At 44.1% G+C, this 16,590-nt stretch overlaps 1 protein-coding gene across 1 annotated transcript in view; it reads left to right on the top strand.

The window, feature by feature from the left end:
• LOC311499988 (uncharacterized protein) overlaps positions 1 to 16,590 on the top strand; it is a gene marked incomplete at both ends in the record, with an annotated part of 98,278 nt that overhangs the window by 43,237 nt on the left and 38,451 nt on the right. Inside the window, 4 exons of the mRNA XM_084561150.1 lie at positions 6,442 to 6,486; positions 9,425 to 9,460; positions 13,903 to 13,965; positions 14,041 to 14,085. Coding sequence (XP_084417276.1) covers positions 6,442 to 6,486; positions 9,425 to 9,460; positions 13,903 to 13,965; positions 14,041 to 14,085 — 189 coding nt within the window. The remainder of the gene's footprint in view (positions 1 to 6,441; positions 6,487 to 9,424; positions 9,461 to 13,902; positions 13,966 to 14,040; positions 14,086 to 16,590) is intronic.

Here is a 16,590-nt window from a genome sequence, read left to right on the forward strand (position 1 = left end):
GGGATTTGCCGCCTTGTGCATACTGTATGCTGTTTTTTTTTCCTGCTGATACTTATGGTGCAAAATGTGAAATGAGGAAATAGTTATAAGGGGGAAGGATGACAAGGCAGAATTAATTACAGAATAAATGAGCTTTTACTGCTAGTGTAATTGCATCTTGTCCAAATCTGAACATAGTAGGTGTTCAGTTCGATTAAAGGACCAAGGGAGATCTAATGCATCTGCAGTGTACACTAACTTGCCATTTCATTAGGTACACTAGTGTAAAGGAATGATTTCTAATATAACTGTCCTGCACTAAATCCTTGTTCCTGATTATTCTAATAGTTGGTTTATGTTGAAACAGAGTAAGAAAAGTGCTGATTCAACTGCATGATCCTTTTGAAAGATGTAGTTGTTGTGATGGTAGACGGCAATGGATTAGAGACAGAAGTATTTCTGGTATTTAACCTACCCCACTGACTAAAATGGGCTTGTCAAAATAAGAGACATTCAATAGTACTTTAAACCACAGCTTCCAAATTGAAAACACAGTTGAATCAGCTTCTCTCTCTTGGATTATTTTAAACAGATGCTGAATACCGTAACCTTCACGAAGCTAAGATTTACTGCAGGGCTGTTAAGTTGGAATGCCTTCGTTTGCACTGGTGTACCTAATGAACTGGCGAGTGATTGTACAAGTCGCTCCTTTTTCTCTGTCCTCCACGGAGGCCAGAATCGGACAAGGAATTTTCACTGGGGAATAAATATTGTGACAGGCTGCGTTTTGGCAAACTTCCTGTTGCCTGTGCTTGCGTGTGCATGAAGGATGTGAACGTGGTCTTACTCTGCCTGCGCCTTTTTCAGGTGGGAGCAGACCAGTTCACAATCCCCGGGTGTCCATGTGTGTTTTGGAGGTCCAGTGTCCACTTTAACACCGGTGTGGATGGATTGTTCCGTTTTCTGTCCCCGTCAGTGAACGGCAAACAACTCCAAAGTTTTCGTTGGGTTACGATAGACGATGGGTTGCTAATTCAGCCCGAGGATATTAGGAAGATTTATCGTTTTCCCTGATTTGCGCACACTTGTTTACTGAGCAAATACAGCTGCTGCTCGGGAGCTAAAGCGGCGAGTCCCTGTTAAAACCCCTGTACAGCAGTTTAGACAAAAGGCTCAGGTGGACCGAGCACATGTCCCCCAGAGGGTGACGGGTCAGCTCAGGCAGAAAGAGTGGGAGTGGCATGCGAGTTTTGCAGTCAAGAAAAGGTCATCTCTCCCGTGAGCAACAAAACACTGTCGCACTCCGAGTTGGCTTGGTAATGTCAGAGAGTTTCCCCTTCGGGACATCAAAGTTCTGTGTAGCGCGTAAGTCAAGCTGATGAAAAGCAGGGTAAAGCTTTCCGGTGATTAGCTGGTCAAAAGCCAAATACAGTAGGTGAATAATCGGCTGTAATTTAATCAAATGTGAAAATTTGATAGATGAATAAAGGGTTATGTGCGGTTTATGACCTAAATTGCGAGCCTAACTAAAATGCTTATATTCTGACTCATACAAATACATAACACCTTGAATTTGGATGCCAAAATAAAAAACAATTTTAAGCGGAGAATGAATGTAAGCAGCGGAAAAAAGGGGCACTTTTGGGAGCTGCAGTGCCCTTTTTCTTTTTACACAAAGAGGCAATTTGTGAAAAATCAGAGCTCAGATTTTGAGTTTGAACCATCAAATATTACAAAGGATATTTGGGGATAACCATCCCTGCATGTAAAAGGGAAAAAAAAAGCTGCCCGTCATTATTGTCCCTCTGTGCTGCTTGTCAGGTTTGAATTGGGCCCCGCGGTGTTCATTTCAGGAGGCTCCTTCAGCTTATCTACTGACCCTCTCGCCAGGGTCATTTGTCAGGTGGATTATGTGGCTTTTCGGTGGCACATCTGCTTTATAGCTAAAAAATGCGACACATTCCGCCTCCTCCATCTTTGTAGCGCCTTGATACCGCGGTGTGGCTGGCGAGACGTGGAATGTCTCGGAGAACATGTTGACATTTGGGATAAGGATTATGGAGTCATCATAAAGGAGTGTCTCTGCTGTGTGTCACTGTCGCTGTTGACTCTGCTCTCAGATCGGGGCTCGTGTTGCAGGACTGATCCGGCCCCCGTGCTCGTGCTTCCCTTTTACACTTTACAGCTCATGGGAGAGTTGGAAGCTGCCAAAGGCCGGGATCCGTGTGGATTAAGCTGGAAGTTGAAAATGTGCCGTCAGTCTGCCCATTCCAGCTTCAACCAGCGCCATTACTGAATTAGTAGCTAATGTGCGATGCTTTTCACACTTCTCTTATAAGGTTTGCAGGATTTTTAGAGTGGAACAGATAAATAGTACACGGGGGATATGTGTTTGGTCTTGCCAGCCCATTTTTCATTTACTCAAAAAGCTAGTTCATCCCTCCCTCCTTTTCCCTCCTCCTCCACGATCCCTTCATCTTTCCCTTCCTCCGTCCCTCCCTCTCCTCCCTCATTTCCTTCCCTGCCTTCCTCTGTCTCACCCTCCCTCCAATCTACTGCAATGACCTGAAGGAGGGCTTCACACTGCAGCGCTCAAATAATAATCAAGCACTAGGATGTTGTCAAATTTATAGGACACTGAGCGTTGCATAGCAACAGAGATTGCCAGGGTGATCCAACAGGCGCTGGAAGTTGGGTGAGGGAGAAACGGGGCGAGTGACAGGAGACAGGAGAAGGAAGGGGAGATGACAAGGAAAGCAAGAGACGGGGGAGAGAGGGAGAGAGAGGGAGAGAGGGATGAGATGAGAGGAACAATCATGATGTACACAACGGGAGAGATAAATGAGCGGTGGAGAAACACAAAAGGAAATGAGAAAGTTAGGGTTGGCTTAGCTGAAAGAACAGATTCACAGGCGCTGCTGGCTGCCGTCGTGTGCTTGCCAGTCTGTTGACATATCTCACTATAGCATTTCTTAGGCATACGCTGGTGGCGTTCAGTTTAAAAGTAAAACACGTTCTTTTCTTATTTTCTCGCCACACATTTCTGGTGGGTTTTTTTTTTTTGTTGTTGGTTTTTTTTCACACCGTCTCACATTTTTTTTTAAAAAAAAGAAAAAAAATCGTTCTCTTATTTATTGAAGCTGAAATCCCTCTCAGTTTCCGGTTCATCCTTGTTGCCTAGAGACTGCTTTGGGCTTTGGACTGCCGCTCACCTCTGACATTTATCTTTATTCTTGTGTCTGCCCTCTTCACCAGAAAAATACATAAAAAAAAACAACAAAATACAATGAAGCTTTGCATAGAGTTAGAATGTTCCAGGAATTTTTATTTCAGTTTTCATATTCTCAAGCTAGAAAACCATTTGAATGCTGCTGCTGTGGACACTGTAAGTTATTATAGTGTGTAGTCTATTGCACTTTTTTAAGTTTATGTCATTAAAAGCTCAGTGGCCGGTGTTTGAGACTAACTTCTTAGCAAAAGGACTTATTATTTCTTCATTAGTGTAACTTAAACACTGTACTGTACATCCATAGGGTAAGCTTGTTACGGCATTAACGGAATAATTGTTGATTTTCCTCAGATAAAAGCTGTGGGATGTTTTTGTCCTTTCAGAAGAGCATTACCAGCCTGCCCTTGTACAAAAGGAGATAAAAGTACTTCTATCAAAGGTAGTTATTAGCTAATAAAATGACCTCAATTCAAAATGTTAGAATATCACTTCTACAAAAGTTTTAAGAAGGCCAGACTTGACATTTAGAACTGATTGAATCATTGAAAAGCCATTAACACTGATTTCAAATGAAATCCTTGAGTCAATATAATGAAACACTCATGCTAAGGGCTCAATCTCTGCATCCGGCCCCGTAGTATCCAGCTGGCTCATGGGCACTACAGAGGCTGTCGGTGTATCGATAATCTCCGCGTCCCTTTAGAGGTATCTATCTCTCTGTGTCACCGGCAGGTCTTTCAGTTTGGAGGGTGCAAACGGCGGCGACAGCTGTGACTAATTATTTCGTGTCACCTTGCACAGATTTGTCGGGGATGTCGCACCAACCGGAGGGTCCCCTGGACGGAAACGTGTCGGCGCGACACCAAGGTCGCCCGACGCGGCCGTTTTAATGGGCCGCTTTGTTGTGGAAATGATTGTCTGGGCTTTTATGAATATTGAATGAATATTAATATGTTATCAAAGAAGAAAAACTCAGACACGGGCTTCCAGCGTCGACACCCCCGACTGAGTTTATCTGCACACAGATAAATCAGATACACAGAGCCAGTACAGACAGCTGTGACCAGATTGTGTATGTCAATGAGGTTAGACGAAATACCACAAAGACGTCTTAGACTGAGGCAAGATAAATATAATCATCATAACGGTGTGATTTATTTGATTGTGCCACAGTGCATTATTTTTCTTTCGGTTTATATTCATTGGCAAGTAAGTACAAATCTAATGCCCTAAGCTAAACTGTGCAGGTAAGCTTCAGGTCTACGTCTGCTAATGTGGAGTTAACCTCAGATCGTCATTTAGCCGTCCTGGCTTCACTAGATGAGAGACTGAGATCGAGAGCCGTACTATTTATTCAGACGATACTATGCAAATACATGGACGCAAAATTAGTAATGTACTTTGGAGTTAAAAGAGATTTAAGGGCAAACGCGGAGAAATAATTTTGAAAAACTGCATAATTCATGACCTACTTGGAATAATAGCGTATGAAATATTCATCAGCTAAATTACTTATCTGTGTAATTTGCTTTTGTTGTTGTGTTCTGAGGGGGAAAGGGCAGCAGCAGGGACTAAGGCTAGAACAAACAGTCTGATCTTTCTGCAAGCGTAGCAGTGATTCAGTGTCAGCCTATTCGTTATCAGTGAAAGAGAAGGAGAAAAAAATAAAAAATAACGCCATCCACATTCCTCACTGAAAGGCTGTCTTGTGAAAAATAGACTTTTTATACACAAAAGTCAGCTTTGAGTGTACCCAGTATGGCACCCTGATGCGTATGGCTGCTTTTTTCAGGCCACAAAGGTAAGCAGCCTCAATTACTGTGCATTTCAAAGACGTTATTCCAAATAATTGAAGGATTTTAAGATTTAAAGGCGCTCTTCTAAAACATCAAGGCAATACGACTTCTAATCACCCATTCGCTCTCACATTAAAGCTCATATATAGTAGCATCAGTGTTACATTAACGCAGATGATCAAAAGACGCTGGCCAAGGCTTTGTTGGCACATCAAACACATCGAAACAGAGGAAGCCGCGCATTTCCCAAGAGCGGGCGCTCGTCGGTTCTGTTGTGCCATTATTAAGGTTAATATTTACTATACTACACATTTCCCTCTCTACATAATCCAGTAATCTACAAACAGGGAAACGCATGGCGTACGAGCATGACCGTACATGCAAACACATGATTAAAAGCTGTAGCTCTCAGTGAAGTTCCCTCTGCCGTCTTTGTTGCAGGCAAATGTGTTATGTCAAATTTGACCCAGTTAATCAAAGTCTGCGTACGTGGAGTGTCAGTAGGGAAGAGTCGGGGGCGTCGCTTTGTGATTCTCAACTTTTTTCTTTCAGCAGCCTGTGAGCCCTTTCCTCTCCGCAGATCTACTCAGTCTCTAACTTGACGGAGGAGAGAAGTGTTTTTTTTCCGTCACCCATAATAGCACGTACAGTAGGAGAGTTAAACAGTGTTTCTCTGTGGCAATTGTGTCAGATGATGACATTCATACTAGAAGGAGGTAATCTGCATTGTCTTGTACGTCTGCCGTCGATTACGCGGCCGCGCTGTGAATTGATATTGGCCGGAGTATTACCCATCTCCTAATTGAGTTGATTTTACATCTGTCTTGTGTGCGCAAAAGCTCGATAATTCCCCAACACAGAGCCAGCGATGCTCTGCCAGTGGATAGCTGCACGGATATCCACGGAGCTTTATCCCTCTTTTCTCGTGAGGACATAAACCCCCTCGATGTAAATTACACCAACTTCGGTTTGGATTCAGATAGCATTACATCTCGTTAAGATGTCAGCTCTTTCCAAGATTCGCCGGCTTTCGGCACTGGGGCGTTTCGTAACTCCCAAGAATGGCAAAAATAAAACAAAGCTAAACGTTCCAAAGTGGTCACTGGGTCCTGACCGCATTCTGCTATGCCGGACGGCGTTTTCTGCCTCAGTCTGTTTGCTGCTGCATGTGAAGGAGCACATGCAGCAGGGTTGATTGATGCACAGAGGGGCTCACACAGCTGGAGTGAAGGCAGTAAACCAAAGGAGGGAACAAAGAGTAGTGGGCCACACGGGGTGCAGCAATTAAGCTGTTTTCTTGTTGTTAATTAAAAGCAAATTAGAGACTGGGAAACAGGAGTTGCTGTCTAGCCTTAATTGCTGGCAGCATGCTTTCCCAGGCACACCTGTTGTTGAACATTCACTCAAAGTCTATTTTTCTTCTTGCTTTTTCCTCAGGGACGGAGGGGAAAGACAGGGGAGCCTGGACTCAGAGGCCTACCTGTAAGTGATGTACAGTAACAGATAAACACACTCTCGTGCACACAGTTGATTTTTTTTCCATTTCAAATACAACAACCAGGGTACTACTGTATAAAAACCTTATGTATCTTAGTTTTTACCATGATCTGAATATAAGATGTGCAAACCTTCCAGAATATCACCTGAAGAGCGGTTTTAAAGCTCAGTTTACGTGGATAATATTTCTTCAGCCTCACCGAAGAGACAGGAGGACGAGCTGGAGGTAGCAGAGCTGACGATTTTGAGGTTCTCTCTGGGCGTGACCAGGATGAATAGGATCAGGAACGAATACATCAGAGGGAGAGCTCATGTGAGATGTTTCGGAGATAACGTTAGAGGGGCCAGGTTGAGATGGTTCGGACATGATCAGAGGAGGGATAGTGAATATGTGAATAAATTGGGTGAAAGAGGTTAGAGCCGGCAGGCAGGAGATCTAGAGGAAGACCAAAGAGGAGGTTTGTGGGTGTAGTGAAGAAGGACGTGAAGGTAGTTTTAGGGGTGAGAAGAGGATACAGAGCATAAGGTGAGATGGAAGCTGATGATTCGCTGTGGCGACCCCTGGAGGGAAAGGCGAAAGGAAAAGGAGAATATGCAAAGATTAGAAACATTACTGACAAAGTGGTTTTGTCTGCTGTGGAGCATCGAATATGCCAGAAGTGTAGTTTTTTCATCCTGCTCTATTGACAACGCTGATTTAATAGAAGGAGATGACCAAGATAGATAGTTATGGACCTGCGTTTTCTGCTGATCCCAGCTTGGTTCACCCTTTCAAACCCAAAATTGAACATCTCATCTTTTTGCTACCTCCATGTTTCTGTCTGTCCCGTCACGTGATGTTTACCCCACATGGGTCAGAGTCGGGAAGAAAGTAATAAAGTCAACCAGATAAATAAGATGAAGAAGTGTTTACATGGTTATTAGGCACTGATATTTTCCTACCGTATTAAATAAATAATGAAAAGTTTACGTCACCCTACTTAATCCTGTTGAAAATTCCTTCCAGTCGTGCCAGTCGTGCTCTGATTGAGGGGGTTTCATGCATTTTTATTCTGATTAGGCTATTACTTTGATTATTAGTGGAGCACTAGTGTCCATGTAACCAGCGTGGTGACTCTCACCATCTCCATCTTGGCAGCGCCTGACTCCGCATAAATTTAAGCTTTAATTCGACTGAAGAAGGGGAGTTATGTAAAAATGTGCAGAAATTTGCTATGGCATTTTAATATGCTATAGCATAATTCAATTGGGATTGACTCGCTTTTGGAGGAACCCGTTGGAGGCATATGAGGAGCTGTGGCGCTTCCACTTTGGCTTCATTTTTCAATCCCAAGGATTTCTGCTTGATTTTAATGTTTGATTCTCGACATAATCACATATGAGACAAACACTGAAAGCTTAGCTCAGATGGTGTAAAACATACCTGATGGGGAATTTATCTCTCTGCATTTTACCCCATCCATCCATTCAAATGGATCCAGGGAACAGATTGGGTGGTTGGAGCTTGGTCAAGGCACCTCAGTCATGGACATAGTGGGATGCAAACCTGTCACCTTATGGTCCTAAAGCTGCTTCTCTAACAACTCTAACAACTCCTCCACTGCTTCCTTTTTGAACAGCGTTTTAAACTCCAGCTTTCTACCATTCAAATTTAAATTCAACCTTAATTTCACCAAGATTTCTCCTGAGGTGACCAATATTTATTTCAACTGGGGTCTTACGAAAACTGGACACTTTAGAAAAGTTACAAAGTCATCATAATTACCCAAGTACATTAAAGAAAAAAGTCAGCAAGGACAGCATGTGAAAAAGCACAATTACTCTTCATGGTGAACCATCTGCGTTAACTAATTGCACACTTAGACTGTATTGATCTGTTCAAAACCTTCTCTCATGCTCTCACAGTGCTCCAAACAGGCCGTATTATGAGCGCAAAACCACAAGAGGTATATTAAGGTAGCACTCGAGAATGTTTGTATTGATGAGGAGGACAGGTCTGTCTGGAGGGGCCCATTGACTGCTTGAATTATGGTCTTTTCCTTAGGCGCCCAAACCAATCGCAGACACTGTTGTGTGTTTGTGTAGTGACCCACACACTAAAGGGCACAAACAGAACGATGCGTTTAAGGAGACAGCTTGTCAGACTCTTAACGGCATGTCAGGACAAACAGGAGCGTTTAGGCATCGTGTAGCTCAGATGCTTAGGGTGTCCAATTATTTTCATGCACTGCTGCCCTGATTAAGCTCTTGATCAGGACATAAGGTTTGGCTTATTTTATTTCACGCAGGAATCAAGAAAGATTCCGTCCTGCTCCTGCCACCAATGCTCAGGTTCAATATTCTTCAGTACAACTGAGCCACTCACCGTTAAACTTCACCCACATGACTCAGCGCGTCCCCTGCTTCCTTAATAACTCATAAAGTTGGAGGACACAAAGTCATATAAGAGGAGAAAGAGAGGACAGGAGAAGGTGTGACATTTCTAAATGGCAGCGTCCTGATGATACCCCTGGCATGTGCCAAATTTGCCTCCATCCCCTGGTATTGGCATTTATGAGTCACCTGTTTTGCTGAGGTGGATCTCAGGGGCAAAATCATCCATTCAAAACACACTCCAGGGCATCGCTCTCTCTTGTCCATCGGCAGCGGGACGGTGCATGCAGTCGAGGGGGCAGCGGTTATATTTCAAAGTCAAATTTGCATTTCACAACAACAGGGGGAGTCTGTGAAAGGCACATAACAAAGACACGCTCAAAGATTATCTGTAGACTATTGGTGTCCAGCCATGTTTTTATGAGGGCTACCTTTAGTGCAAAAGGCCACTGCTGCAAATATGTTCGAGTGAAAGGGTTTTGTGTTGGGGATGTTATGTTGTGTTGATGAATAACGTACCTTCTGTTCGTATAATTGTTTTTTTCCACAGGGTCCCACAGCAGCCGCGGAAGGAGCGAGTGTCAAGGTATCGCTCAGAACATTATTCATTACAAAACAAAGTACTGACACGTGGCATTTAAAGTAGATCTGAGCTGTCTCCCGGCTTGATAAACCGACCCGTACCTGCACTTGCGGCAACTGCGAATTGTCAAGATGACTGAGCAGCGTTCACTGTAGCAGCCCTCTAAACAGGAAGAGAGTTTAATCATCTCCGCAGCGTTGACTGTATAAAGATGTACCAAACTTGTTGTCCCATGAAACTATCCCAGACAAGATAGGTGTGACCAGATGTTGAATCTGCTCTGTCTTTGACTGACATTTTCTGCGTTGATAGCATAGACTGTATATAAATATGGACAATGCGTCCCCACTTCTTTGCATTGGCCAAACTGGCACTATTTTCCCGGGCATATGGGCGGCGCCATTTTGCGCTGGATTATACACTGAATTTTCTTATGTGAAGAAAGGACTCTCACAGGTCCTACAAGACTGCTTCACCGCCGGCTGGCATGGCAACTTCATCATGATGTCACATCCTGCTTCTATAGTGTCAACTAACTAAAACAAAACTTCTCAGGAAAATGGACACTTGAATATACATCAGTATTATATATTTACAACCTAAGATGACAGAAATCATCCTTTAAATGTATTTGACGTGTATTTTAGTGTTTTAATTTGGCCCCAGTCCCATCCACTAACATGGAGGGGGTGGAGCTTATGACCTATACTGCAGCCAGTCCCCAGGGGGAGCTCTACTTGCTTTGGCTTCACTTTATACTGCCCATGGTTGATAGTCAGGTGCAGATCTCCCTCGTTGGAAATAGCACCTTTCAGTCAACTGTGGCGTATCCACTGTGCAAGTTAAATAGCTGTTCCTACCCTTGGCGTCCTGCAGCGCAGCTCAGCATGACTCAGTGCTCACGCTCCAAACAGACAGATGGCCATTATATACAGTGCTTTTGCGAAAAGGGTCTGCGATCATTTTCATGAAGCCCAGGGGTGCTGTAGCTCACCAGAGGCATATGATATATGCAGTGTAAAAAAAGAAAAGAAAAAACACTCACAGACATGGACCTCTACCAGGCCTCCCTCTGTCTCACTCGCAACCTGCTTCCTTCCCAGCGCCACAGCCCCCACCCGCCACCCACTGAGCCTCCAGTGGCCTACTTGTGATCACGCTGAGAGTGAAAGCTATTGTGCAGTGGACAACCTCCTGACCGCAGCTGTTCACTTGATGTATAGGTGCGTCGTTCGCTGCGGTGTCAGCTCAGGCCGCAGAATTCCTCCCGCTCCCTCTGCCCAGAGGAAGGAGAGACGTCAGCGGGACAACCTTGAAAAACAAAGTTGTCTGCATGAGGACACACTTATTATGCTTGAAAACAAATGGAATTGCAGTAGGCATACCATAGGTGGAAGCACAATGAAACTTAATGAATTAATTTGAATTAGTTTCCACGAGTTCCCTCTAATTGGATGCTGAGTTGAGGCTTTATTGTCTCACTTGAATCAGTCTCATTTCATAAAACAGGGCCGTAAAACTCAACACTTCGCTCGGCAGAAATGAAAACAGCTCTGACACTGTGGGTTTTGGATCAATTTTGCACTCACAGCTTCAGTTTAAGAGGTCTTTTATTAAATAAATGACTCACGGGCTTGAACACAAAGATACATAAAGCTAATTCCATTATTGTATAACATTGTGTGGTAAAGTTTACAAGTGTGGTAGGCTCATTATAACTTAAAACGTTTAAATAAATCCCAGCTAAACAGTGGAGTTAAACCTGCAGGAGACTATAGCTACCCAGCTGAGATTAAATTAAACATTGTGATTCTTTTTGAGACCTTTGACTCATGTTAGTTCAGACATGCGCCGCTAAGTAGCATTGCTTCCTTGCTCTGATTCTTACATTAAATGTGCACGCCTGACTTACCCTCGCCATGAAACAGCCATGCACCTACATTACAGATACATCTCCGCTTTAGCATTATAAATGTATGCTTTCTGTGCGATGACACGGAAGCTCGTCGCCCCGCGAATCGCATTTTAATCTCCTACACCGAAACAAGTATAGCCGCGCAGGAGATAACGATCACACACATCCGAGACGAAGGGAAAGTAATGAAAGTAGTTTTCATGAGCGGTAATAATTGAACAGCGTCAGGGATTTTCTGTGCCATCCTTGTGCATTTTTCAGCTCGGACAAAACAGACAAGGCAAGTTAGACTAAATTGCAGCTTGTGTAACATCTGTGTGAGACGAGCACCCCCTCGCCCCCGCCCCCACTCACGCTCAGTCACACGGCAGAGAGTGAATGTTTGAAAGTGGGAAAAGAAAAGCTCTGCAGTGCATGATGTGCCGGGGAAGACGGCGTTCTCAGTATCTGTGTCTCCCGCTGACTGGCAGTCTCAAATGGGGTCTGACGGAACGGTGCAGCAGTTGACACAGAGAGAGGGATGGGGACAGGCTTAATTGCAGTTTGATGACTCGAGGTGGCTCAAAGTCAACATATCACACACAGGCATCCACAGGTGGAGCACTTCTCCGTCCTGCACACACTGGGTCCTCTCACCGTGTAAATACACTGATAATCTACATAAATACAGGCAGTGCTGCAGTTAATCTCATTTGAAAGGTTTATTAACTTTGTATGATCTTCCATGGTGATCTAACATAGATAATGATAGAAATATGTTTCCATGACTCTGTGCCAGAAGACGGTGTTCCCCCCCCCCCCCCCCCCCCCACGTCTAGGGTAATAGCGACTTTCCATCAGATTTACATTGAGTTATAGCTCAGCGCAAACTGCCCCAACAGTGGGGAATTATTATCTGTGAACAATGAAGTATGTGCAGTTATGCTGAACTCTCAATGGCCTGTTTTGTTATGAGAAAACAGGCCTGCGAGTGAAAGCCTGACAACAATTACTCCGATCAGGCATAACATTATGACCACCTCCCTAATATTGTCTAGGTCTCCCCTGTGCCTCCAAAACAGTTGTGACTCATCTGAGAATGGACATGAGGGCGTCCTGTGGCATCAGGCGTGTTCTGGTGAATATCGCAGATACTTGATCAGTTTAGGATCTAGTGAATTTGGAGGCCAGGTCAACACCTACCCTTGGCTGCATCCTGCTGCCAGGCTGCGTCCTGCTCCCATCAAGGAGTGTCATTGCTATGGGGTCTGGTCTAGGTGTGTGGTACATGTCTAAGTAACATCCACACAAATGCCAGGTCCAAAAGTTTCCCAGACGAACATTGAATTATCTCTAAGATGGTCGATGTTATTAACTTATCATGTCAGTGGTCGTAATGTTATGCCTGATCGGTGTATATAGTTGACTTTTATGTAAGATTATCTCGGTAAAATCTTGAGTTTCCACGCTGCTGATGAAGCTGTACAGAATTCAATTAGTGCTCAAAGTCAGTTTTGCCACTACAGTCCCTCCTCCCCGCCTAAAATATTAATAAGACAATCCATCTGTTCATACATGGCAGCAGTCTACTGACTTAATAACAGCTTCTAATTTGGATGAGGAAACAGTGACTATATCTCATTAAATGAATGGCATCGCAGCGGCTGTCATTAGCGAGTGGAAGGGAACGGGGGAGGGGCTGAGACTGAATGGCAATTATTGTCTGTTAGAGTCCGGGCACCGCTAAGGAGTGTGCAAATATGTGCAACCTTTCTCAGATGTCTCTCTGTCTCCTCAGATTGCTAAACAGATGCTCCATAATGTCTCCGCACCGAGCGTCCCGAGCAATCCCTTATAAGTCTTCACACATGTCACGCAGAACGACAATAATCTTTGAGGAGCGTCGTAGTTTGTGCTTTTCTCCTGTGCACGTTTCCGTTCGGAAAATAAGGAAACATCACAGGTGATCTTTATTAAAAGGCAGCAGGAGATGTAAAACAATCCATTCAACAACAAGCACATTTGCACATTGTTTATCAGTATCTCAAAACTTTGAATGACTCGTCTTATGGCCACAAAAGTTGACAAAAAGGTGAGAAATGCATTAAATGCAATTAGTGAGATACTGACAAGTTCTTCAGTCTTGAACAAGGTGCAAGCACATTTGTCTTATGTTTGCTTAGAGTCTTCTTCACATAAGAAATCCTGGTAAAATACTCCAAGGGCAGCTCACTAGCAGTCATGAAGTGCCATCTATTGGCAGGTGAAGGAAACATGGATAAGTGCTGCAGTACAACAGGGGCTTAAGTCTTTCATTATCCTCTATAACACCTTAGTCTCATAAAGCCATGAGTGTGTTTCTTTTCTTTTTTTTTTTTTATCCCTGTCATAATTACAAACTAGTTTTATTTTAAGATGCCACGGTATTGGAAGATCTTTCTGATTACTTATTCATAGCAACTGTCCTAAGTTTCCCCTCTCGGAGCTGTCTGTCTTTTCACCCTGCCTTGGCTGTCAGTCACTGTCAGTGATCTGCTCTGTTCGCATACAGGGGGAGAAGGGTGACTCGGGAGTCCCAGGAGAAAAAGGGGCGAAAGGAGAGAGAGGAGATCCCGTACGTATTTTCCTGCGGTGACATTTACAATGCAGCTGTGTTACAGAGTCATTAACCGGGGGCCTCCTCCCACAGGGTCAGCCAGGTGCCGAGGGGACCGGCGGGATGAAAGGAGAAAAAGTAAGTCACATCAATGTCAAGTGTCACACATGATGATTCCCTCTGTTTGTGCTCCCTGAAACTCAGCGTCTGTGTGTGTGTGTGTGTGTGTGTGTGTGTGTGTGGAGAGTGGGAGTGAGGTAGTTCAACCAATTTAATTGGTATGATACAGCAGAACTCAGAGGCTAAACCTTTTGAGTTAGTTATTTTCGTCAAGTCTGTTTATGCTCCGAGGGTCTATGAAATCCTCCAGTACCAAATAATGAATCTGCAGGTGATTATTTCTTGTTTTTTTGCCCTTGCTATTGTTTTTAACTTTCGCTCCTGTAAGCATGATTCAGCTCGTCTTCTCAGGACTGACTTGTTGTATGTGTGTGTGTGTTCAAATGTTCTTATCATTTTTGTCCGAGCGATACTTTGCTTGGGGAACTTTCTGCGGTATAGGCAAAGATCCAAGTTTAGGTTTAGTTCAGACCTTATAGTCGTTTCTTTAATTACCCCCGTATGTCTCCTTATATGTCACTTGGTGGAGTCTTAGCTGTGTCTAAAAAATTCAGTGAAATCTTTAGGAAACATGGGGCGCGTGTCAAGGAAGAAATATTATTGCCTACTGCAGAGAGCACCATTTATAAAGCCCATGTTTCTCCAGGAACTCCTGACTTCTGAGCTGTGGGAAGCCTAAAGCCCAAATTATGCTTCCGCGTTGACACAGCGCGTCCGTGCGTACGGACCTATTGCGGACCTATTACATCCTTGCGGACCCCCGTGCGTCCTACGCAAGGGCCAGACGTGCACCTCCCAAAAATCCTCGACGCGCGTCGAGACGACGCAACAGCAACGCATCAGCAACGCAGCGGCATTGGCTGTGATTGGTCCGCTAACTACATCCGCTGGAGACCGCTTTTCCGGTTTCCACTCATAAAAAAAAAATCATAGCGCCCTCTACCGGTGTGGCATGCATTTCGACACGTAAACCCCACGCAGAACCATCACGGTCTCACGACTGCGTCCGAGCAACTGCGTGGCCATTGCGTGACCATTGCGTGATCACTACGCGGAAGTATAATCTAGCCTTAACTCAGTACATAACAAACAGGGAGTTGGTTTCTGAATTCTTGTAGGCATTCCTTATGTTTTACAAATTACCGTTACATACATCCAGCATTTTTTACTCTGTACTTTTCACCAAATATTTATAAAAGGTATGGATAGTAAATGTGGTCAGTCTCCTTGAAACTGAATGGAATTGCAACATAACGCAATAGATTTACACAGAGAGACTTATGTATGTGCTTCTTTTTCACAGTTCAAAAGATTGGAAATGGAAAAGAGATGCATGATAAACTTCAATTGAATTTATTCACTTCAGCTGATTGCATTTCTTCCCAATGCAGCCGTTCTAGCAGCCATGCTAACAACAATGATTATGTGAGGACTGCGTGGCCGTTACTTAAGCACAGCAGTGCGTTGAGCTAAATTGCTAGCGTGTCAGCGGTGCTGCCGAGCTAGCAAGAGAGGGAAAATGACAGTTATGGCACGGTGATTGTGGTGAGATGAAATTACATTGTGTTATCAAAGTGATTACAATTTACCCTGAGGGAGACATGAATGTGTGCGGTGAATTTCATGGCAATCCATAGTGTCGAGGCATTTCACCTGAAGCGTAAATGTCAACCTTATGCAGGTGCTAGAGAAAAAAGTTGAAGGGTCAACACAGTCATAGGAACAGTCCTTAGATACGGGGCGGTTAACTGTGCTATCATGTGGAACTAGGGAAATGGAAAAGTTGTGGCACTAGAAGAAAAAAGTCAATAATATAAGGGTTCATTGTTTTGGCATCATGAATGTCTGTATCAAATGACACAGTAGTTCATCCAATAGTTGTCAAAACATTTCGGTGAAAGTCTAAAATATAGGCTTCACAGTGGAGCTAGATGAATAGAGAACACCAGTGTCATTGGGGTTCATCTTCTGTGTACCATGATTATCTGTGAGTGAATCTATCCAGTAGTATCTCAGGATTTACACCGATCAGCCACAACATTAAAACCACCGACAGGAGAAGTAAATAACATTGACCATCCTGTGACAATTCAATGTTCTGCTGGGAAACTTTTGGACCTGACATTTGTGTGGATGTTACTTAGACATGTAGCACCCACCTAGACCAGACCAGGCACCACCACCCAATAGCAATGGCACTCCTTGATGGCAGCAGCCATCCCCAGCAGGATGCAGCCTGACACAGACACACACGCAGAAACGCTTTAGGAACAACTCAGAAAACATGAAGAACAGCACAAGGTGTTGACCCGGCCTCCAAATTCACTAGATCCCAAACTGATCAAGTATCTCTGGGATGCACTGGAACAAGCCTGATCCACAGAGGCCCCTCCCATGAACCCATAGGACCCAAAGACCCCCACTAACAACATTCTGTTGCCAGACACCACAGGACACCCTCAGAAGGCTCATGTCCATTCTCTGATGAGTCACAACTGTTTTGGAGGCACAAGGGAGACCTAC

This window comes from Chelon labrosus (assembly GCF_963514085.1).
Source record: "Chelon labrosus genome assembly, chromosome: 15".
NCBI classification, from domain to species: Eukaryota; Metazoa; Chordata; class Actinopteri; order Mugiliformes; family Mugilidae; genus Chelon; species Chelon labrosus.